Consider the following 25,472-nt stretch of genomic DNA (forward strand, 5'->3'; position numbering starts at 1 on the left):
GAATGACATTTTCTACGCTTACTTTTTCTCTAATCCTGGAGTACCACTTTAAAGTGTTTACAATAATGGTTACTCTTTTTGTGGCCACAAGAAACTTCTATTAGCATGAGAAAATTGAGATTATTTGGAGAAGAAATTGTTCCAATGTCGTAAGCAATGGTTTTCTACATGAAAGTCGTGATGTCATGATTTCCTAGTGAGTTCAAAGGAAAATCTATGTGTCAGGCATTATCAGCTTTTGTGCTGAGTAAGGAACACAATGGAGTCTTGTGGGTTGTAATAAGGGCAGCACGTTGCCTGTTGCGTCGAAAAGTGGTTATTTTTGACTTTTTTTTCATTAAAAAGAGCAGTAAATTCTACCAACTGTTTGATACTTTGGCTTATTGCTTTACCGCCTGTGGAATCACAAATCTTGAGTTACTGACTTCATATCTTCCCGCAGCCCCCGGCTGGTTTAGTGTCTGTAGCATACATGAGCTTCTGATTGTAAGGCAAAATCGAGACTTCATTATCGAAACCATGCCCTAATAATGCTGCCATGCACAGCTTAAATATTACTGCCACTCAGAGCCCTCATAAAGGTACAGATGTTTGCTTTAAAAGTTACACAATTAGTGAAAAGATGTTTGGTCAAAATATGTATATTTCATTATTCTATTTCTTTTTTTTTAAAGCCGGAGATCGTGCTCTCCACCCGAGTGTACTAAAAAAGTGACTAAATGGTACCACAAAAGCGTACACTAGGAAGCGGTCAAATATAGTCCTCTCTGACTGGAGAAAGGTCCCCAATAACCATTGCCTCTCGCTCCGAGCCAGAAGGCCACAGTGAGGGTCAAGGACTAGTATCCTCCTCTTGCCAAAGCCAAGGGAGACCCAATCTTGCTGCAAACATCTGCCTGGACTCTCACCCAACTGAGAACTAAGAACCATCGATGGTCGGCTCCCCTCCTGAGAGAGGAGAGCTAAGGAGAGGAATCCGATGGCCCCACACTTTCCCCCTAGACTCATCAGGAGGGAACCCATAAGGGACCCGCACCCTGAAAAGTCCTAGTGACTGGCACACAGTGATAGGGATACACACAGTGAGAAAAACACTTAAAATAAATAATGAAGAGGTTCCCCATTCTAGTCAAAAGGCCCGGAAAGGATTGTTTGCTGAAATAAGTGTGAAAATATGAAGTGCAGTGGAAAAGTGAAATAATCTCTAGTGGGTTTCCCATGCCCAGTGAGTTAGGGCCCCCCCAAGCAAGGTCACCACTTCTCACCTTGAGCTCTCAAACTTAGCCGACATGATGCCCTTGATCCTGGAGGGCCAGAGTCTCCACCGGATGACTATATAAGCCAGCCGGCATACTTCCCAGCACACCGTACCCAGTGTGTATTACGTACCGATCTACTAGGGTGGCCCAGGCCAAAGCCACCTTTCCGAATGATACTACAGTAAATCTTATCCGAAAGGTCAATAATTATGTGGGCAACACTGGTGCTTTCTTCTTTTTGTAACAGTGTTTTTGCTGTCCTGTTAGCTTATCCCCTTCCCGACCTTCAACGTATTCATACGTCCAGGTTGGTAAGACCTTTAATGTTTAGACACATCCAGGCAATTCTTGCACCCAAAGGAGCTGTGCATGCGCGATCATCACCAGGTGTTCAGCTAACATGACAGCTGGCACCTGGTACTCGCGGTCAGGAGTGGTGCCCGCACTGCTCCCGGTAGTTTAACCCTGCGATTGATATAGATTGCAGCATTTATAAGACAGGCAGAGGGAAGGAGCTCCCTCTGCCCTCCGATTGCCACCCCTGTCATCGCGAGGGGCCGATCATTGCCATGGGGGCTCGATGTCGTCCTGAAAATATCCAAGTCACCATTGCACATGCGCAGTGCAGGATCTATCTAACTTGTGTCTGCAGCACTGACAGGTTATAAAGCATAGCAATGCTCCTGCATTGCTATGCTTTATAGCTGCGATCAAAGCTGTGAAAGTCAAAGTTCCATAGTGGGACAAAGTAAAAAAAGTAAAAAAAAAAATAGAAAATATATATATAAAAACAAAAAATTTAAATATATTGTACCAATAAATAAATATTTTATGAAGAAATAAATAAAAACAAAAAAAGTACACATATTTGCTATTGCCGCATCCGGAGGGACCCGAACTATAAAACTGTCCCACAAGTTAACCCCTTCAGTAAGCACCATAAAAAAATTTAAAAAAAGAGGCAAAAAAAATGCTTTTTCATCAGACCGCTAAACAAATGTGGAATAAAACATGATCAAAAAGACGAAAGTAAATAAAAGTGGTATCACTGAAAACATCAAGTTCTACCGCAAAAAAAGAAGCTGCCATACAGCTCCATCAGGAGAAAAATAAAAAAGTTATAGCTCTCAGAATAAAGCGATGCAAAAATAATTTTTTTTTTCTGTAAAATAATTTTTATTGTGTAACAGCAACAAAACTTAAAAAAAAAAAAAAAAAAGTGGCATTGCTGTAATCATAATGACCTGAAGAATAAAGCTGCCTTACCAATTTTACCACACGCGGAATGGTATAAAAGATAACAAAAAAAAAAACAATTCCTGAATTGCTGTTTTTTTGTTCACTCTACCTCCCAAAAAAACAGAATATAAAGAGATAAAAAAAATGTCATGTGCCTGATATTGGTAAAAATAAAAATGTCAATGTGTCTCTCAAAAAACAAGACCTCAGATGACGCTATCTGTGGCATAAACATGAAAAAATAAAGCTCTCAAAATATGGCGATGCAATAACTTGTTTTTGCCAAAATTAAAGCGTCTTTTAGTGTGTGACAGCAGCCAAACATAAAAACACAATATAAATCTGGCATCGCTGTAATCGCACCGACCCGAAGAATTAAGTCGCCTAATCACTTATACCGCACGAGGAATGGTGTAAAAAAATAAATAAAACTAAATCTTCAGTATGTAGATAGTGATAAATATATTTGTGCTAAGAATACCTTCCTTAATGGGAGATCAAGAGTGTAAATGGACCTATTGGGATATAGGACCATACAGGAGCCCGCGTGTCAGCGGGAGATGAGCCACTACGTTGCCAGTGGTGCCGGTTGAATCTATAGAATACTAAAAAAGTCTAGGTACACCCAAGGCATTAGGCCTGAATTTCCCAGTGTCTGTAGTAGCAGTTAATCATATGGGGTACAGGTGATAATGGATCTTAAAATATAATAAAATCAAATAGGCAAGACGACAAGCTCAGAGAACTTACTATAGGTCTTCCCATCAATAAACGTGCTGACTACAATATAGGGAAAGTAGTTCTACATTTCCCGTTGCGAACTGAATGCCAAGTCTGTTCACTAGAAGCTCAATAGTGCATGGTGATGGTCTTCTGTGTCGTGTCTTGTCAGTGTAGCGCCCCCACCGCCGCAGGGCCGAGGGGTACCCGGTACCGGGCCTCTGAGTCTCTGTCCTGGGGTTGTCACGGTGGCTAGACCCGGTCCGTGACCCTGCTGAGGGGCGCCCAATGAAAAGAATACAGTTCGATGTGTAGATAGTGGTGATGTTGTAATGCAGCGTAGGTCGCAGTAAATAACGAGGACACCAGGTTGCAGTCTCTTTACCTCTTTACTGAAGATTTCAGGATCCTCAGTCCGGAATACGGTTAACCGGGCCGCGCAAGTCCGGCTGGTCCGATGGCACCTCCAGAGTTCCCTTTGCAGGTGGAAATCGGTGCCTACCTTCTAGCGCTTGTGTGTTGTGGTCCTCCCCTGCTGTGCTTACGGGATAGTCCCCACAACTGTTGTGTCTGTTTCTCGTGTTCCCTCACAACTCGATTCTGATGTTCTTCTTCGTCCCCCAGATGATATGGCTAGGACGCACCTGTATGACGGGGAGGCTCGGAGGTCTTCCGGGACCCTAGAGTCGCCCCTCTCCTGTTGTTGCCCTCCCTGTGTCTTCCTAGGTGATTTCAGTGAGACAGCCCGCCTATAACTGACTGTCCTGCCGTAGGTTTGAAGTTAGGCCTGGAGCTCTATACTTCCTCGGCGTTCCGGCCACCGGTTGCGCGCCTCAGTAGGATGTTGCCTCGTCTTACAGCACGACTCCTACTGGTATTCTCCTTGTTGCGTTGATCTCGTTTCTCACACAGCACAATAAACCTCGCTTCTTGTCCTTTCTTAGGGCACCGCCGCTATTTAGTGCAGGCGCGGTCCCGTAACGTTCTTCTCTGTTCGCTAGGCCTCTGTCAGGATCCTACCCCTGACAGGGACCCCCCTGAGTCTCTCCCTGCAACACCCCCTGCCACGGGATGTTGCCTGTTCGATTCCCAGTCAGCTTTCTAACTAACTTCCTATCCAACCCCCAGTTTTACCAGACTGTGAGGAGTGGCCTAGTACATAGTGCCCTTAGCTCCCCCTGGAGGCCAGACTGTGAAGAGAATTGGTGTCTGTGATACCTGGTCCGGTGAACTCCTTCAGTGCCATCAGACGTACCATAGCCCCCCTTAGCGGCGGAGCAACAGTACTGCAACGACCAGGACTCTGGGGCGCTGCATCAGCGTGGAGACAGATGGTGAGCAGATGAAGTCGGACTGCTGTCCCAGCCGGTGACAAGTTCTCTGTGCTGCTCTTCCAACCAGCCACGGAAAGGCGGCCATCGCTACGAGATCCTGCGTACGTGCAGGGTTCAGCTCTTGCAGGACATGTGTGACGTCGGTGCTCATGTGGGACCCGCGTGACTGGAGGACAGTAAGAGGTGCTGGGAGGACTAATTGTTCACCTGATGTTGACTTGTTCATTCTGCCTCCCAAAGATAGCAGTAAGGCTCGTCTCACATTTATCCTGCGCTCTGTGTTGAGCGCTTACACCAGGGTTTCCGTGTAAATCTCTGAAATATGTGATTCAGATGAACCCCCAGTGGAAAATTCCCTATAATGAGGCAGATGGAGGCACTGTGGACACCATCTCACCCGTGATCAGGCGATGTCCATCTTTTTAGACGTGCATGAAAGTGTGGTCCACAACAGTTTTGTGCACCTCTGAAAAGAAGAACACCACTGAACAAAGGTCAGATGGAGTTTAGAGTAACTCTGCTACCTCATTATAGTGAATGGCTCCCTTGGGGATTTCACCTGAATCATGTCATTTGGAGATTTAGATGGAAACCCCAATGTAAGTGCTCAGCGTAGAGCGCCGGATAAATGTGATCCCAAACGTTATGTAAAATATTCTCAATAAAAGCTTTATTTATTATGCATTTCTTATATAGCACTATCATATTCTGCAGCACTTTACATACATTATCATCGCTGTCCCCAATGGGGCTCACAATCGAAATTTCCAATCAGTATGTCTTTGCAGTGTGGGAAGAAACCAGAGTACCCGGAGGAAACCCACGCAAACACAGGGAGAAGATACAAACTCCTTGCAGATGTTGTCCTTGGTGGGATTTGAATCCAGGACCCAAGTGCTGCAAGGCAACAGTGCTAACCACTGAGCCACCATGCTGCCCACTTTAACTCAATCCACAAAAATAACCCTCACTCAGGTACGACATCTGTTAACAGAAATATAGGGGGCTTTCAAGTTACTGGCAGTATAGAGGCTCTGGAAAAGCGCTATGGCTCCTCGCCCCCCCAAAAGCAATTCTGCTAAAACTGCACTCCAAAATCCAAATGTCCCCCTCAATTCTGAGCCCCACAGTGTGCCTTAACCACATTTAGTGTCCACATGTTTAGCATTTCTGTAGCGATGAGTGTCTCCAGAAGCATTAGCTAGGCAGTACAACGTACTCGTCACTACGACGTACTAGGCACTACAACAGATTTGCAATTTTCACTCAGCAACATCCACTGCAGCTTGTTTCTGTAGAACATCCAAGTCAAAATTATCACTACATCTGTAGATAAATAAGGAGGAATTCTGTTTTTCTAGTACTAAGGGTACCGTCACACAGTACCATTTTAATCGCTACGACGGCACGATCCGTGACGTCGCAGCGATCGTATGATTATCGCTCCAGCGTCGTAGACTGCGGTCACACGTTGCAATCACGGCGCTGGAGCGATGCCGAAGTCCCCGGTAACCAGGGTAAACATCGGGTAACTAAGCGCAGGGCCGCGCTTAGTAACCCGATGTTTACCCTGGTTACCAGCGTAAACGTAAAAAAAACAAACAGTACATACTTACATTCCGGTGTCTGTCCCCGGCGTTCTGCTTCTCTCCACTGTGTAAGCGCCATAGCCGGAAAGCACAGCGGTGACGTCAGACGTCACCGCTGTGCTCGCTTTCCGGCTGGCAGACGCTCACACAGTGGAGAGAAGCTGAGACGCCGGAGGACAGACACCGGAATGTGAGTATGTACTGTTTGTTTTTTTTACGTTTACGCTGGTAACCACGGTAAACATCGGGTTACTAAGCGCGGCCCTGCGCTTAGTTACCCGATGTTTACCCTGGTTACAAGCGAACACATCGCTGGATCGCTGTCACACACAACGATCCAGCGATGTCAGCGGGTGATCAAGCGACGAAAGAAAGTTCCAAACGATCTGCTACGACGTACGGTTCTCAGCAGGATCCCTGATCGCTGCTGCGTGTCAGACACTGCGATATCGTAACGATATCGCTAGAACGTCACGAATCGTACCGTCGTAGCGATCAAAATGGCACTGTGTGACAGTACCCTTAGGGGCTCGGTATACAGAGTCTACAAACTATTCTAGGAAAATCTGCGCTCCACAAGGCAAACAGCACTCCAGGAGGCAAGAAGCTCTTTGTCCCTCGCAAGTCTCGCCGTGTAGCTAAGTAGCACTGTACAGCCACATATTGGGTATTTCCACATTCAGCATAAATTATGTGACAAATTTTGTTGCCATTTTTACCCATTTCCTATTGTGAAAATGTAAAATCTGGGGCTAAAACTAAATTTTTGTTGTAAAAATGTAATAATTTTTTCTTCACTGCCCAGTCAAGCGGTGCTCATTCCCTTCTGAGCCCTGCCTTGCACCTAAACAGTAGTTTTCCCCCGCATATTCAGTATTGGCATGCTCAGGAGAAATTGGCAAACAAATTTTGGGGTCCATTTTCTCCTGTTACCCTTGTGAAAATAAAAACATGTGGGTCTAAATTAAAACTTGTGAAAAAAAATTAAATGTTCATTTTTTACTTCATATTCCATTAATTTCTGTGAAGCACTTGAAGGGTTAATAAACTTCTTGAATGAGGTTTTTAAGGACTTTGACGGGTGCAGTTTTTAGAATGGAGTCACTTTTGGGAATTTTCTGTCATGTAGACCCCTCAAAGTCACTTCAAATGTGATGTGGTCCCTGAAAAAAATGATTTTGTAAATTTTGTTGGAAAAATGAGAAATCGCTGATCAACTTTTAACCATTCTAAATTCCTAGCAAAAAAAAATTATGTTTCAAAAATTGTGGTGATGTGAAGTCGACATGTGGGAAATGTTATTTATTAACTATTTTGTGTGAAATAACTCTCTGTTTTTAAGGGCATAAACATTAAAAGTTTGAAAATTGCATAATTTGCCAAATTTCTGATTTTTCACAAATAAACACAAATCATATTGAACAAATTTTGCCACTATCATGAAGTACAATATGAGACGAAAAAACGTTTTCACAATCAGTGGAGTCCGTTGAAGGGTTCCACAGTTATTTAAATTAAAACAACGGTTACTCTTTAAGAGAACAATGCTTTGTTGTTGGTGGCTACTCTCACCGTTGTGACATAGTAGCTGGCGTCATGTGTATAAGTGGTAGTATTTTGGCACAGTGTTTTGGCATCATCGAGTTGTATGCCTAACATCAGTAGCAGCAGAAAAATCAAAGAATCTTCTGGATCTGCAGATCTAGAGCAAGCAGAGATCAGAACAGGTGGAGTGAGGAATTGTAAACAGTTGGGTCGGAATAGATGCGCCATATGGAATCTTACAGTGAACTAGGGTATACAGGCGAGAACCATAACAGCTTTTAGGGGGAGGCCACCATAAAACATACTATAAAAGGGAACCTGTGGTTGGAAAAAAAAAGGAATTTACCTGCTGCCATATTGCTGATTTGCATAAATACCATTTCAAACATATTGGTTGGTCTACTCTGATGCTGGGCTGCAGGGAAAAAAATGAAGTTTTATTTTCCCTGCAGCCGCTCACTTCAAGCCAGGTGAGCCGCATTGGTGGCAGTGAGCAGGAAGTGCTGGCTAAAGAGTGAGAGTGCTGTAGAGAACATCGATCACTGTTGCAAGTCTCGCCTACCTGATTAGAACACAGCAGCTGCAGAGAGAATATAAGTTAGTTTTCTCCCTTCAGCCACACATTACATTAGACTGCCGGTTATGTTTGACAGCAGGTTCCCTTTAAGTATTGTGAATACAGCTATGCAGTATAACTTGCCGATGTTGCGCCACATTACTTATGTACCTCTCAGAAGTGTAATCACTATGCTTCATTGCCTCTCTGGACAATAGTTTATGACCACTCATACCCTACAGCCGGCTTAACCTATTGCTTCCCCAGTGCCGGACATTCAGCCATTACAGTAACACTACCTCAATCACACTGTGTCTGCTCACACTGCTCGTGCAGTCACTGCAACACTTGTGTCTCAGTGGGCACTGTACTTGTGCAAAAGTTTTTAAGCAAGGGTGCAAATAAATTCTGCAAAGTAAGAATGCTTTCAAAGGCAGAAGTGTTAATAGTTCTTTTTTAATTAATTAACAACATGCGAAGCGAATGAATGAAAAATAAATCTCAATCAAATCAATATTTGGTGTAACCATTAGAGATTAGTCGATCATCTTTAAGCTGAATTTCTTGAAGTCCCCGCAAAGTCGAACAATTTATGTTTCGATTATGCCTGGCACCATTACACAAACTCACATACTGTTGATATTGCAAAAGCCAGAGAGCGGGCTCATGATGTCAGTGGCGGATGCACGAGCTTCCCTATAGCTCCTTCAGGCTATCACATCCAAATAGGGTGTTCTATCATAGCCAGAATAAAAGTTAAGAGTAGGGAATGCAGCAACCATTTTTTTCAGACTAGGACTAGAGGTAAGAGCGTGTTGTGTAGTCCATGACCACTAGGATATATTAGTAGTAGTGATGAGCGAGTATACTTTGCTCGAGTATTTCCGAGCATGCTCGGGTGATCTCCACGTATTTGTTAGTGTTCGGAGATTTTGTTTTCCTTGCCGCAGCTAGATGATTTGCGACTACTAGACAACTTGATTACATGTGGGGATTCCCTAGCAACCCCCACATGTACTTAGGCTGGCTAATAGCTGTAATTCAAGCAGCTGAACCAACAAAAACTAAATCTCCGAACACTAACAAATACACGGAGGTCACCCGAGCGTGCTCGGGAAAACTCGAGCAACGAGTATACTCACTCATCACTATTTAGTAGCCTTTGGTGGACTTAACTAGGGGTTCGACAAAATCCATAGCAATGCGGTCAATTGGGACCTCTATAAAGGGCAATAGCACTAGGGGACTATGGAAGTGAGAGACTGGAGCAGTTACCTGACAGGTGGGATGGAACCAGCAATAGTTAACAATCTCTCAATGACATCCAGGCCAGTAGAACCTCTAAAGGGCCCTCTCTTGGGTTTTTTCTACCCCAGATGCCCGCCCAAAACAAGAGAATGGCCTAGGTCTAACACCCTATGCCTATAGGGTCCCAGTACTATCAGTTGTGCTATTACCGACCCCCTCAGTTTAGTAACTCGGTATAGCAAGTCCTCATTTACTGCAAAGTATGGAAACCTGGTGTCAGTCCCCGACTTTAGAACAGCAACATTATCAAATGCCCCTTTTAATATAAGGTACTTCATTTGAGCAGTCAAAAAAATGTCACCGGTCACCTCTGGCTCAGGAATATCGGCCTCAGGGGACACTACCTCCTCATCCCCTACAAGGACACAAAAGGGAAACCCGTCAGACTCTGGGAGTGGTGACACTTCTTTAGGAGCGACCGGTCTCTTATACGAGTAACCGAACAAAAGTCTGGCCTATGATAATGAGGTCCAAAAAGTCCTGGACCACGCCGACCTTTTGCGATTCAGTACCCTGTGCCATTTCAATGTCCACTCTAGCCACTGGATAGTCTTTAGCATGAAAAACACTAAAAAAGACTTAATATAGCAGGGATGGGTAACATACATGAGCAGTAAGGATACTCACCCTAGTAATGGCCTAGTGGTTACCCTACCTTGCCGTGGAGGTTGGCACCCTAGAAAACGATAAGGTGCCCCCGCTCAATGTCAGCTTACCCTCACTGATAGTCCTATCATTGCACCATTTTGTCAGCCTCTGAGAGTGCCCACATGGAATTGCTTTTGGGTACATTGCTCCCCCAATGAACCCCTGACATGAGAGGGGGGGAAACGCGTCGGGACGGATATGAATTTATCTACGATAAGCACCTTAGAATAGATTAATTATATGTTTTCCTATGGGTCATATACCTTTTTATATCACCAAGGGAATTTCACAGGTTCATACTACAGATATCATTTGGATCTGGTTTTTCATTTTACTTCTCACAACCCCGACTAATTGTTTGGTTGACGTGTATGTGAACTATTAATTGGTTATTGGCAGATGATTATCATTGATCTGTGCCTTTGATTTGTGCCTTTGACATTGTGTGTTTTGTCTTGTGTACTGTATCGTTTTCTAGGGTGCCAACCTCCTCGGCAAGGTAGGGTAACCACTAGGCCATTACTGGGCCCAGTATCCCTACTACTTATGTACGTTACCCATCCCTGCTATACTTACCAAGAAAACCCCCAATTTTAAATAGTTTCTAAATAAAGCTGTTCTGTATAGTAGGTGGGTCTTTTTTAGTGTTTTATTTGGGACCAGTTTAGCTATTTTGTTTTATAGTCTTTAGCATCCCCGTGGATGCAGCGGATGCCAATCCTCTTCCCAGAGATCAGCTGGAGTGGAAGTGAGGCCCTTACGATGGACACCAAACTCCCTGAGTCTAGCCACCAGTCACTTTTGGACCATTCACCTTTACGGGACAAACTTGAGGCCCCTCTCTGGGTGACCGTTCACACTGCAGGCCAGATACGCATAGTATGAACAGCGGTGTCCCAGGCTACAGTCCATCTACTCAGTCAGGGAACAGCGGGTGGCTTTATGGCCTGGGCCGTGACATTTCCAGCATATAATATTGCCAGTAGGGACCTTCGGCATTACCTACCCTGCCCCTTTTGACCATGGACGCTCCACCCCATTTTTTGCCTCCGTCCCCTGTTGGGTTTCCCAGTATGGAGTGGGTTGCCTACCCAAGAAATTCTTGACCCACTGATACCTTTTGACCAGTCTGACCAGGTAATTGGTGTTCCAGGGATCACCCTGGGAAACCCAAGCCTGCATTGACCTAGAAAGGGAGTGCACAAACTGGTCCATCACCACCCTCTCTACCAACTGCACAGGGGTAGAGGATTCTGGCTGCAACCATTTTTGGACCAGATGCAGCAGATCAAACATTTGAGAGCGAGGGGGTTTGTCCTGGTGATACGCCCAGCGGTGGACCCGTTGTCAGTCATTATCACTCCCAAGCGCTCAAAAATGTCAGTTATTATTTTAACATATTGTTTGGCCTCTTGTAAGGCTAAGTCATAGTAGGCTTTCTGGGGCTCCCCATTAAGTATGGCACCAGCACTTCCTCGCATTGCCCTGGTGGAGGCATTGCTCCCACTTGGCAACCCTTTCAAACATGGTCAAAAAGGCCTCTATGTTGTCACCCGGGGTAATTTCTACAGAGCTTTACTTACTGCCTTCCAGATTGAAAAATCATCAGCTGACCTTGGAGTGGAGCTGTCACCGTGCCACAAACCTCCTCTGTGAGCAATTCAATCTGCTGATGATGATCTTGGTGCTGGACTTGTTGCTGTTGCTGGATCTGTTGCATACATAGCTTACTTGTCTCCTGTTGTACCAGCTGTTGCTGCTGTAGCTGTTGCTAGTAGTGCTGCTGCTGGGCTTGCACTAAATATTTAATCAGGTCCTCCATGCTGTCTGGTGTTGCTTGCTAACTTATGGCCACCTTCACCCAGGACATGCAGTACCTCTATAGCAGTCACACATGTTCCCTAGGAATGCTCCCCGCATTTCTAACATTATGGTAGATCGGCTCACTCAGCTGCTCCAAGAGGTATTCACAGGAACACTTTTCATTTAAGATATCAATTGATTTATTAAAAACATACTGCACAAACCAGTGCAGAGCTAAGTAAATAAACACAACCCTTCTGTCTTCTGTCATAATGGGAAAAACAAAATAACAGACTGTGTGGCTGAGGGGATCTGACCGCTCGTGGAAAACACACGGTTCAGTTCTCTTTCACATGAGCACAGTTCTGAAGATCTCATCTCCAGACACACCGAACACTTAATGAGTCCAAAGTCACCATATTTACCTTCTGCACTAGACCCTGGGGTGGAGAGATGGTGAATAGCCTCCTAAGCACTCTTCAGCTGTTCACAAAAACAAGGCCCTTAAACATGGCCGATTAACCTCTCTCAGCACTTAGTATGCTGGAGCATTTTTCCAGGTTCATATCACCGAGGTAACATCCTCAGTGACACATATCTCTCCTTCAGTATTTTACCAGTGATCTTCTCACAGCAAGTATCTGCATTTATGTGCTCTATGTATACAGTATGTGTGCATGCTATGTGTATATATAGGTGTGTATAACATGTAGTTTGTGTATATCTGTGTGTCACATACTGTGTTTAGCATCCACATTTATAAATACCAGTAGCCCAGAAGGGAGTCCATAGGTGTAAACACCATCACTCGCTCAACAAATGAGAAAAACGCAGCCTATTCATCAGGGGAGTGGATTGTTTATGGAGGGACAGAAATCATTGTTCTCATTAGCACATCGCCCGATGCAAACTACAGAATTGCTGCTGATCACATGATACTGTATGGGGACATATTGATCTATTAGCAATCGTTCTGTTCCCATCATTCTTCCTCACCCTGTGTAAAGAGGCCCATAAATAAGCATCGAAGGACTTCAATATTGCCGATCGTGCTTGTTTAACGGCCTGAACTCAGACCATGTTTCTTTGTGATGGTGCAATATGTTAGCATTTCGAGCCCCACTTCAAAATTTTGCCCAGGGCCCCACTTTGCCTAACAGTGGCCCTGGTGCGAGGCCTAAAATTGGGTGAATAACAGCCAAACTCTGCTACAAAGGTGAGGTTGTGAAAGACAGGTAGATGTTACAAGTCATACAACATGACAAGACTGAGAAAGTCAACAAGATACCAGGTAGTTATACTTCATCAGCAAGGTATCTCCCAGGTAAAGCTTTCAAAGCAGACTGGGGTTTCAAGCTGTGCTGTGCAAGCTCTTTTGATAAAGTACCAAGAAATGGGCAATGTTGAATAACATAGATGCATTTGTCGGCCAAGGAAACTTAGAGCAGAATTTAATATATGTTAGGTTTTTTCCAGAAAGTTGGATTGAACGGTGTCTCAGTGAAAGTGAAAACAAGCGGTATTCAAGCCACACATCCCTGGGCAATGTTTCTAATGAAGAAAGTAAGTATTTATTGATTTTTGTTAAGTGGCTTCTCTTGACAACATTTTGAGACTATTACATTTTATAGTTTTCTGTCTCCGTACAGGTTATCTATAGGCAGGTAGATCCCTTAAAACATTGGCCAATTTCATAATAGAAGTGCCCATGCAGACCTTGTTAGCTTGGGTGGTCCATACATGCCATGCTGAGGAGATAAGGTTCTGGCATGTAGGGTTTCAGACCGACGAACCTTTTGTTCTCTAACATTTTGGGCGCTACCAAAGGAGTATGGCAGTGTCTTTCTGGTAGAAAACACATGAGTGTTTGATGGGAGGAGGTGGGAGAGATAGCTTCCAGCCGAACAATATCTATTGTGTATGGGACCTCTTAAGCTAGTAATACACATTAGATGGCCATTAGTTAGCTGTCACCAGAAATATCGTTCAACCGACAGCCATCTTAGCTGCCCCCACCAAGCACAAGAGCACTCATCTGGTTGAGTGCTCCTGTGTTCTCTTTGAGAAAGCCAAAGTCACATCTGCCAGCGGTTTATCTCAGGGATTGGAAGTCTGAAACCTGATCGCCATCTCTCCTGACCATCAGTCTGCCGGCACCCCCATACACATTAGACCGTCAGCCAAACCCTTCGATATTGCTGGGTTTGGACAGCATAAGTCTAATGTGTATGGCCAGCTTTACAGTGCGTAAAAAATATGTGAACGATGGATTGTGTTTATTGAATTCATTTTCCTCAACTACATTTTTTTCTTGGACAAAAAAATTAACTCAGTGTGGGACAGAGGACAACTGGAAATGGAAAGTGAGAAAGGGGGACATGTATGCATGTTCAGTAACTGGGTGACCAAAGACAGATACTCCGCATCTCCGAAATGGATGACAATAGTTGCAACTTCCCACTGGCTATTTTCGATATTTTCTAAACAGTCATAGAAAAATTAAATTCGCAGGTGTGACCGATTTGTCATATCTGCTTTACGCAAACCATTGACTGTAATTGTGTTTGGAAGCTTTCTTTCATGGTGTCTGCCATTTTACCAGATAAAGGCTTTGTTCATATCTATGGGAGGGTCTGTTTAATTCTACTGATCCTGTGGCTTACAGCGATAAGAGAATCGATTCTCAGGACCCTGGTCCTGTGGCCGGGTGAGTTGTCCACGCCGATTGGACAAAAGCCCTGCAAATCTCCTCCTACTTGCCGGTATCTCAGACAGCTTTTCTAATTAGTAGACCTGGTTTCGAAATCATGTGTGCGTCACATTACAGCGATGATGACGTGCCATGCCTACAAATCAATGGAGATATTAGGGCTTCCCTGCAAGGAGGAGGTGGTTTACAGCTTGCTCAACCAGAGGCCATGGACAGATAGGCTGATAAACCTGGGTCCTGCAAGTCCATTCGCTCCTCTCTTGTGGCTTCTAAGAAAAAGCTGATACTATACCTGAACTAATAATAATGATAGCAATAATAAATACTAATACAAATGTTCCTGCAATACATTGCAAGATATAAGAGATCTAAATTTAATTTACGTAAAGTTAATGTATTTTCCTTTAATTTTCTAGCAGATGAAGAAAAGGAAAACAGGGCATCGAAACCCCACTCCACCCCAGCTACTCTACAATGGTATCAGACTTATGTTTTTTTTTGTTTTTATATCTAAGGCATTAGTAATAAGACTACATTTACTGTAGAGTCAGTCTAGCTATGTATTCCCTTCCCGCCAATTCTTGTGTGATTGATGCCCAAAATTTTGGCATTGTCGTGATGTTCACTAACAAATATCGCCTCTTTGTTATCTCCCTTTCTGAGAACTATGACATCACCTTCTCCTTGTCTCCATTAAATCTAATTACACGCACATACCAACCACATTCAACTGTTTGCTCTTAGCAACTGGCCATCAGTACATATATAAAAAAAAACTGTTAAAGTTTGGGTCAATTAAAATTCCTGTCTTCAAAGAATAAATGAAGTTATTTTGAGGTAGATCAGAAAAATATAGAAGGACTGTAAACACAGCCAGAGAGTCTGTGTGTTAAAGATGAATTATATTTGATCTCATGGATAATGGTGAGAAAATAGAGTAGGCAGTGTGTGTGGGAGTCATTAAGTACCCAGGTACAATAGCGTTTGGTATGTTGTCAGTCTAATGAGTCTATGGAAAAAAAGAGACATCTATGAAATGATTAAATGGAGGAACATGGGCTTATTATCCGACTGTCATTAGGTCTCATCATTACTTCCTTTTCTATCTCCTCCATAATTTCCATTTTATCGCCTTACTCATCTTTTGTTAGCAAGAAAGGTGGGGCCATTGCTTATTCCATTGGCACTGCAAAGGCAAATTGACATTTAGAAAAAGTTGTGGAACCGCAATGGGCTCCTTAATAACCCCATGATTTGCCTCTCTCTAGGCTACATTAGCCCTTATGTGTGCCTAATGATTAACTGACATTAAATAGTTTCATATTACCTGTAATTTTATTTGCCATAAATAAATAATCTGCAAATGTGTCTACAAAGCGAGAAACATTTCCAAGATATTTTGTTTATGTGAATGCCACAATTATTCACAGGTTGGAAGAAAACTATGAAATTGCAGAGGGTGTCTGCATCCCCCGAAGTGCCCTCTATATGCATTACTTGGATTTCTGTGAGAAAAACGACACACAACCAGTGAACGCTGCCAGTTTTGGCAAGGTAAGCTTAGTATTTACCCCAGATGTGTTATTCAGTTGCAAAAAAATGTGGCTGGATTCTTAAAGTGCTCCCATCTGTTCAGTTTTTAAAAGGATTAGAGAAGTATTCTCCTCTTAGTATGCAATGGGTTAATGCTAGGTCATGCTATCACTTAATGTTCTGGGACCCCCAACAATGCTGTGGATTTAGCTATCGTAGTTTTGTACTATTCAAAAACATAGTTCTGCAACTTTATAAATCACTAGTCAGACAGATGAAAGTGTACAGTTTTGAGCACTAGTTCAGAAGAATGAAAGTTTGATCTGGTTCAAAGGTGGGTAACCAATGTAACAAATGGTATACAGTGGGGCAAAAAAGTATTTAGTCAGTCAGCAATAGTGCAAGTTCCACCAGTTAAAAAGATGAGAGGCGTCTGTAATTTACATCATAGGGAGACCTCAACTATGGGAGACAAACTGAGAAAAAAAAATCCAGAAAATCACATTGTCTGTTTTTTTATCATTTTATTTGCATATTATGGTGGAAAATAAGTATTTGGTCAGAAACAATCAAGATTTCTGGCTCTCACAGACCTGTAACTTCTTCTTTAAGAGTCTCCTCTTTCCTCCACTCATTACCTGTAGTAATGGCACCTGTTTAAACTTGTTATCAGTATAAAAAGACACCTGTGCACACCCTCAAACAGTCTGACTCCAAACTCCACTATGTTGAAGACCAAAGAGCTGTCAAAGGACACCAGAAACAAAATTGTAGCCCTGCACCAGGCTGGGAAGACTGAATCTGCAATAGCCAACCAGCTTGGAGTGAGGAAATCAACAGTGGGAGCAATAATTAGAAAATGGAAGACATACAAGACCACTGATAATCTCCCTCGATCTGGGGCTCCACGCAAAATCCCACCCCGTGGGGTCAGAATGATCACAAGAACGGTGAGCAAAAATCTCAGAACCACGCGGGGGGACCTAGTGAATGAACTGCAGAGAGCTGGGACCAATGTAACAAGGCCTACCATAAGTAACACACTACGCCACCATGGACTCAGATCCTGCAGTGCCAGACGTGTCCCAGTGCTTAAGCCAGTACATGTCCGGGCCCGTCTGAAGTTTGCTAGAGAGCATTTGGATGATCCAGAGGAGTTTTGGGAGAATGTCCTATGGTCTGATGAAACCAAACTGGAACTGTTTGGTAGAAACACAACTTGTAGTGTTTGGAGGAAAAAGAATACTGAGTTGCATCCATCAAACACCATACCTACTGTAAAGCATGGTGGTGGAAACATCATGCTTTGGGGCTGTTTCTCTGCAAAGGGGCCAGGACGACTGATCCGGGTACATGAAAGAATGAATGGGGCCATGTATCGTGAGATTTTGAGTGCAAACCTCCTTCCATCAGCAAGGGCATTGAAGATGAAACGTGGCTGGGTCTTTCAACATGACAATGATCCAAAGCACACCGCCAGGGCAACGGAGGAGTGGCTTCGTAAGAAGCATTTCAAGGTCCTGGAGTGGCCTAGCCATTCTCCAGATCTCAACCCTATAGAAAACCTTTGGAGGGAGTTGAAAGTCCGTGTTGCCAAGCGAAAAGCCAAAAACATCACTGCTCTAGAGGAGATCTGCATGGAGGAATGGGCCAACATACCAACAACAGTGTGTGGCAACCTTGTGAAGACTTACAGAAAACGTTTGACCTCTGTCATTGCCAACAAAGGATGTATTACAAAGTATTGAGATGAAATTTTGTTTCTGACCAAATACTTATTTTCCACCATAATATGCAAATAAAATGATAAAAAAACAGACAATGTGATTTTCTGGATTTTTTTGTCTCAGTTTGTCTCCCATAGTTGAGGTCAACCTATGATGTAAATTACAGACGCCTCTCATCTTTTTAAGTGGTGGAACTTGCACTATTTCTGACTGACTAAATACTTTTTTGCCCCACTGTATATATAAAACCCAAAAAGGTTATTAAAATGATCGTTTTTTAGTTTTAAAAAAAAAGATAGCAGAGGAGTGACCAAATAACTAAGTATACATATGTCAAATAGCAGAGATCACCAATGTGGGATTCTTTACTGTTAGAGCAGTAAGACTATGAAGCTGTTTAGATTACTGGAGATGTAACATTAATTTGGAGATTTATTCTACATTTTTGGAGTGGAGAACACGTTTTTTTTCTCTCAGGTGAGGAAAATTGGATGGGGGCTTGCAATATTGCAGATAATACGATGAACTGGATGGACAGACGTCTTTTATCATCTTCACAAACTATGTTACTATGTTTACATCATGTCCTGGGTTTACTTTTGGCATGTATGTGTGGACACCTGGAGTAAATCTGCAGGGTTCTATCCACACTTTTTTGGCCTCCGTCTTAATATAGAATAACGTAGGTAGCTATGCTATTCCATAGGAAGGTATTGAGTAAAAACAAAACACATACAATGGAACCCTATAATCAACGCATCCAACTGTCTGCCTATATAATACAATATGTTGCCGCCTTAGGCAGAGGTATAGGCCAGGAGGTTTTCCCAGCCCCTAGAAGCTGGAATGATGATGACTACTGGGTTGGTTCTGATTTTATGACCATCTATTTACCCGGAATTTAGAATAGGGTTGTTTAAATCATATTTCCTCCACAACATGTCTAAAAATGATCCTTTACGTCTTGAAATATTACATCTTGACATTTTTAGCCCTTTGGAAATATAGATTGTGTCTGGTCAATATTATTTTAACAGGCCAAAACAAAATTGTGAAATATTTTAAAAAAATTGGTAAAGGATGTCAACAAGGAATCTACCGAAGATCCCAAGTCGCCAAAACTCCAACGTAGGGCCAAAGTTATCTGAACACCTAGGTTGCAGACATTGGTTGGACCTTAATTATTTCACTATTTTCTCAAGGAAATTAATTAAAACAACAAATATATTGAATGGACTTCAAGAGCAACATAGAAAATGTAGAAAAAAATGTTGTCTTTGGTTAAAAAAAAAATCCAAAGGCGTCAAAATCCAATATCTAATTATATAAAAACCGAAGTGTTGAGCCAAGGATGATGTTCCCTCAATGGAAAACAGAGCTCCTTTTGTCATCATTTTTAACACATTGCAAAGTGTTCTACGCAAGAAAGCAAAAACTTTCACTTTCCAAGTTACAAACACTTGCTTTTTCTATTCTGTGCTGCCTTTAACTGGCCTTCAGTGGCTTAACCCCCAAGCTCCATGACTGAACGCTGCCCCACCATGGTTTTCCCCCATCGTCCCCTTCGGAAAGGGTTAAATGATTTTGGCTATTGAGTCCAGGAATGTTAGATCAGTAGCTGGAACAGCATGGGGTGTTCTTATGGCAAGCTTCATTGAGTCTATACAAAAAAATAGCAGAAAGACAACTGCCCAGCCTGTCTGCTCATTTATCAAGGTTCTGCGCCTCCTCACAAAGTTTTTTTTGTGTTTTTTTTTGTTTTTGTGTTTGTAATGTTTGCCGAGGTTCTGCTCCAAAAATAAAACCAATGAGAGGAGAATCCAGAAACGCAAAAGCTTAGTGCAGATGTGTAAATAAGGGCAAAGCGATTGGAAATGTGTGATCTTAAGGTGATACATTCTCCCTGTGAACGACTTTTAATAAAAATAAACCCTCGGATACAATGGATAGAGGAACATCTTGGAAATTCATCAAGTTTACACCTCCTTTTTTGTGCTGATATTAACAGCTGAATGGGTCCGCGGCCATCTGTTTGGCAAATACACAAATGTTTTGTAATAAATTTTATTTTTTTTCAGCGTTAGGTTTATGCATTCACACTTCCATGAACTGAACCAGGAATACATCATTTTACCAGCGATCTTCAAACTATTTTTAGAGAGGAAATGTAAGACCTTTTAAGATGGTCAGAAAGGGATCTTCTTTGAGATGATATTTAGTATTCAACCCCGCTAAACCTTCATATGATTTATCATGTTATGGGATAATAATATTTTTTTATATCAGCACTTAAAGATATAAATTTGGTCTAAAAGTCTTTACAAAATATTAAGAAATCAACACAAAAGAAAATATGATAACACAAATCCAATTTTTGGAGCAGAACCTCGGCAAATATAGCCGAAGGAGTCACGTATCTTTTCTTCGTCTCTTGATCTTGAGTGATTCTAAATTAGCTTGTATTTTTTGGTATTTGTTTTAGAATTTTTTGTTGTCAGATTAAAGGGCAGATTGAACACTAAATAAACTTTTCTTGATCTGTTACCTCCATTTGGAATTTAATATAGTCTTTGAAGATCTATGTCGTCCACGAAGGGCAAAAGAAGAGAGATGATGGACCTACCCTAGTTTGTAAAAGGTTTCTAAAACAGGTCACAAAGAGGAGTCTGGTAATACTTGCCAATATAAAAAATGGGTATAAGGAAGGGGAAAATCATCAGCTCACCGGAGTAGTAGGAATGCCAGAGAGGGATAACAGATAGCTCAAGGCTGGTTCTTGAAAATGTAAGAGAAAAAATAGTTGATCCAGCAGCCACTACGTTAGACGGAAAGTCTATTAAAAGATCTCATTTAATCAGTTATAAGTTAAAACTGGGATATTGATAAAAGTGTGAAATTAGGTACCAAAATACCGGGTCTACGCACTTTGAGCAGTTGCGCTGAAGAGCTTCGGGTTGACCTAGTGTCTTGCCATGCATATTGCTAAAAGCATAAAAGTAGATGTCAAAACAACAGGTCTCCACATTTCGACCAGGAACTCTTAATCATTAGCAATGTAATGAACTGAAAGGAAGAAGATACAGATTAGATATTAGTAAAAAAAACTTTTTGACAGTGAGGGTGATCAATGAGTGGAACAGGCTTCCATGAGTTCTCCTTCAATGGACGTCTTCCAGAGGCTGGACAGACATTTGTTTGAGATGGTTTAGTGAATCCTGAATTGAGCAGGGGGTTGGACACGATGACCCTGAAGGTCCCTTCCAACTGTAAGATGCTATGATTCTAAGATTCTTTGATTAGGAGCTCTTGCTCGAAACGCATAGACCCCATGTCTTGACATCTACTTTCATGCTTTTATCAATATCCCAGTTTTAACGTCAACTATTTTTCACTTGCCAATATGTTCATGTTTATATTGAAAGGAATGAAAGTAGGGGCTGATAGCAAAAGGCAAAATGGAATCCATCTACCGGTGTTGGTCCATGCCACCATAACTGTTAGAGGGGTCAATGCTTGTTAACTCTCATCTTATACTAATGTTATGGTATTTGTAGAGATGGGATATCTTGAATATCGGCCATATATGGGTCTTGTGGTTCCCAACGTAGGAATGTCCCCTAACATAAGCAACGTTATTTGTTGTTGCCAAGAAGGCTTGATTGAGCCAAGACTCTGGCCAACTTCAACCATGAAGAAACCAAAAATTCACAATGAAAAGTCAAGAAGGAAAAGAGGGATGGAGGAATAAGAAAGGGAAAAATACAAAAAAAAGAAGGAGGAAGAAACTAGGAAAGAGCAAATCTCGGGTTGCTCCTCTTGTCTCAATATATTTATGTCCCCATGCCAAACTTTAAAGGGAACCTGTCACCACGTTTTTGGAAGATGGGATAAAAATAGCGTTAAATAGGGGCAGAGGTGGGCGTTACATTAGTGTGTGTGTTATGCGTTTATTACCCACCTAAGTTGCCGAAATAACTTTGCAAAGTCTCCGTTTTCGCCTGTCAATCAGGCTGGTCAGGTCGCATGGGCGTTGTCTTCCCCCAGATTTGGCGTAGTTTTCCGTTGGTGGCGTAGTGGTGTGCGCATGCCCAAAGTCCGGAATCCTCTTCCAGGGGATTTAAAATAGCGCGGTGTTCGTTATTGCATTGGTGATCGGTGGGCGCGGCCATCTTCCTTTGGCCGCGCGTGCGCAGAAGCGGCGCTCTGCTGGCCGCGGCTTCAGGAAAATGGCCGCCGCGATATCCATCTGCGCACGCGCGGCATCCCGCGGCCATTTTCCTGAAGCCGCGGCCAGCAGAGCGCCGCTTCTGCGCACGCGCGGCCAAAGGAAGATGGCCGCGCCCACCGATCACCAATGCAATAACGGACACCGCGCTATTTTAAATCCCCTGGAAGAGGATTCCGGACTTTGGGCATGCGCACACCACTACGCCACCAACGGAAAACTACGCCAAATCTGGGTGAAGACACCACGCCCATGTGACCTGACCAGCCTGATTGACAGGCGAAAACGGAGACTTTGCAAAGTTATTTCGGCAACTTAGGTGGGTAATAAACGCATAACACACACACTAATGTAACGCCCACCTCTGCCCCTATTTAACGCTATTTTTATCCCATCTTCCAAAAACGTGGTGACAGGTTCCCTTTAAAGAGAAAGGAGACCCAAATTTCATCCTTCAACACTGTCCAGTAGAAATCACAATCGTAAACCATATATGATATCATCCAGACATGTATACAATAAACTAATTTGGACCTAAATAATTTTGGAGTATTTTAAAAAAAATTTCTGCAATATAACAGAATCTGGATACATAGCGAGACATTTCCAGAAAAGTTGCTAAGGAATCACATTGAAACCAAGGTTGTGACCTTGAACCCATTGTATTCTCACGCAGATAACTGACCTAGGGTAATATATTTTATTTCTTGCAGATAATTAGACAGCAGTTCCCACAATTAACCACACGGAGACTCGGAACTAGGGGACAATCAAAGTGAGTACAAAAGTCGAGAAAGGAATTTCAACATTGTGTATGACCCTGAGTGAGAGGTCACTTTAGGCAGTTTTACAATGTTGTGGATATAAAATATAAATTAATAATAATAATAAAAACATTTTTTAAAGAGATACTATTTTTAACTTTTACATTAAAAAAACAACAACAATTGTTCGGAGAAAGCTGAATGATGTGTCAGAAATATTGGGTACAAAAATTCAGATACTTCAACTTAACTCAGGTATTATATTCACCTGCTTCAGTTATGTTTGTTTCTAGCAAGGTTGGGTCATCGGCAATATTTCTGCCATTACAGCTATCACAAGGGCTTGTCAGGTCCCTAACTGAACCACTCATTAGCCACAAAGGTGACAATTTCGTATCATAACTGTATGGTATGGCAACTTGACTTTATTTTACTTAAAGGGGTTGTCTTAAGTTTTTATGTGGTTAAAATTACCACGTGCTTGTAAAAACATGCAACATTGCAATTTAATTCTTATTAAAAATCCCCTCAGTTTTCAAGAATGGGGAAATATTTAATTCTATAGTTTATAGTTTAGTTTTTTAGTTAAAAGATCATTGCCTTGTTTACTGGCCAGCGTGCAGTCTGAAAGTTGCCGGTTACCTAGGCAGCTCTGAAGCTAGCCAGTTATCTAGGCAGCTCTGAAGCTGGTCAGTTATCTAGGCAGCACTGAAGCTGGTCAGTTATCTAGGAAGCTCTGAAGCTGGTCAGTTATCTAGGAAGCTCTGAAGCTGGTCAGTTAGGCTACGTTCACATTTGCGTTGTGCGCCGCAGCGTCGGCGCCGCAGCGCACAACGCAAACAAAAACGCGGCAAAACGCACGCTAAAACGCTGCGTTTTGCGCCGCATGCGTCGTTTTTGGCCGAAAGTTGGACGCAAAAAAAATGCAACTTGATGCGTTTCTTGCGTCCAACGCTTGCGGCCATGCGGCGCAAAACGCAGCACAACGCATGTCCATGCGCCCCCATGTTAAATATAGGGGCGCATGACGCATGCGGCGCCGCTGCGGCGCCCGACGCTGCGGCGCTGACCGCAAATGTGAACGTAGCCTTATCTAGGAAGCTCTAAAGCTGGTCAGTTATATGGGCAGCACTGAAGCTGGTCAGTTATCTAGGAAGCTCTGAAGCTGGTCAGTTATCTAGGAAGCTCTGAAGCTGGCCAGTTATCTAGGCAGCTCTAAAACTGGTCAGTTATCTAGGAAGCTCTGAAGCTGGCCAGTTATCTAGGAAGCTCTGAAGCTGACCAGTTATCTAGGCAGCTCTAAAGCTGGTCAGTTATCTAGGAAGCTCTGAAGCTGGTCAGTTATCTAGGAAGCTCTGAAGCTGGCCAGTTATCTAGGAAGCTCTGAAGCTGGCCAGTTATCTAGGCAGCTCTGAAGCTGGTCAGTTATCTAGGAAGCTCTGAAGCTGGCCAGTTATCTAGGAAGCTCTGAAGCTGGTCAGTTATCTAGGCAGCACTGAAGCTGGTCAGTTATCTAGGAAGCTCTGAAGCTGGCCAGTTATCTAGGCAGCTCTAATGCTGGTCAGTTATCTAGGAAGCTCTGAAGCTGGCCAGTTATCTAGGAAGCTCTGAAGCTGGCAAGTTATCTAGGAAGCTCTGAAGCTGGTCAGTTATCTAGGAAGCTCTAAAGCTGGTCAGTTATATGGGCAGCACTGAAGCTGGTCAGTTATCTAGGAAGCTCTGAAGCTGGTCAGTTATCTAGGAAGCTCTGAAGCTGGCCAGTTATCTAGGCAGCTCTAAAACTGGTCAGTTATCTAGGAAGCTCTGAAGCTGGCCAGTTATCTAGGAAGCTCTGAAGCTGACCAGTTATCTAGGCAGCTCTAAAGCTGGTCAGTTATCTAGGAAGCTCTGAAGCTGGTCAGTTATTTAGGAACCTCTGAAGCTGGCCAGTTATCTAGGAAGCTCTGAAGCTGGCCAGTTATCTAGGCAGCTCTGAAGCTGGTCAGTTATCTAGGAAGCTCTGAAGCTGGCCAGTTATCTAGGAAGCTCTGAAGCTGGTCAGTTATCTAGGCAGCACTGAAGCTGGTCAGTTATCTAGGAAGCTCTGAAGCTGGCCAGTTATCTAGGCAGCTCTAATGCTGGTCAGTTATCTAGGAAGCTCTGAAGCTGGCCAGTTATCTAGGAAGCTCTGAAGCTGGCCAGTTATCTAGGAAGCTCTGAAGCTGGTCAGTTATCTAGGCAGCACTGAAGCTGGTCAGTTATCTAGGAAGCTCTGAAGCTGGCCAGTTATCTAGGCAGCTCTAAAGCTGGTCAGTTATCTAGGAAGCTCTGAAGCTTGTCAGTTATCTAGGCAGCACAGAAGCTGGTCAGTTATCTAGGCAGCTCTGAAGCTGGCCAGTTATCTAGGCAGCTCTGAAGCTGGCCAGTTATCTAGGCAGCACTGAAGCTGGCCAGTTATCTAGGCAGCTCTGAAGCTGGCCAGTTATCTAGGCAGCACTAAAGCTGGCCAGTTACCTAGGCAGCTCTGAAGCTG

General features: G+C 43.1%; 1 protein-coding gene across 2 annotated transcripts in view; it reads left to right on the forward strand.

The window, feature by feature from the left end:
* The window catches only part of RFX4 (regulatory factor X4), an 83,869-nt gene that overhangs the window by 22,198 nt on the left and 36,199 nt on the right, over positions 1 to 25,472 (forward strand). For both annotated transcript variants that reach the window (XM_077266469.1, XM_077266470.1), the window contains exons 2-5: positions 13,478 to 13,564; positions 15,128 to 15,188; positions 16,142 to 16,265; positions 22,910 to 22,971. In XM_077266469.1, coding sequence (XP_077122584.1) covers positions 13,478 to 13,564; positions 15,128 to 15,188; positions 16,142 to 16,265; positions 22,910 to 22,971 — 334 coding nt within the window. The remainder of the gene's footprint in view (positions 1 to 13,477; positions 13,565 to 15,127; positions 15,189 to 16,141; positions 16,266 to 22,909; positions 22,972 to 25,472) is intronic.

Source organism: Ranitomeya variabilis, chromosome 5 (genome assembly GCF_051348905.1).
Source record: "Ranitomeya variabilis isolate aRanVar5 chromosome 5, aRanVar5.hap1, whole genome shotgun sequence".
In the NCBI taxonomy this organism is placed as follows: domain Eukaryota; kingdom Metazoa; phylum Chordata; class Amphibia; order Anura; family Dendrobatidae; genus Ranitomeya; species Ranitomeya variabilis.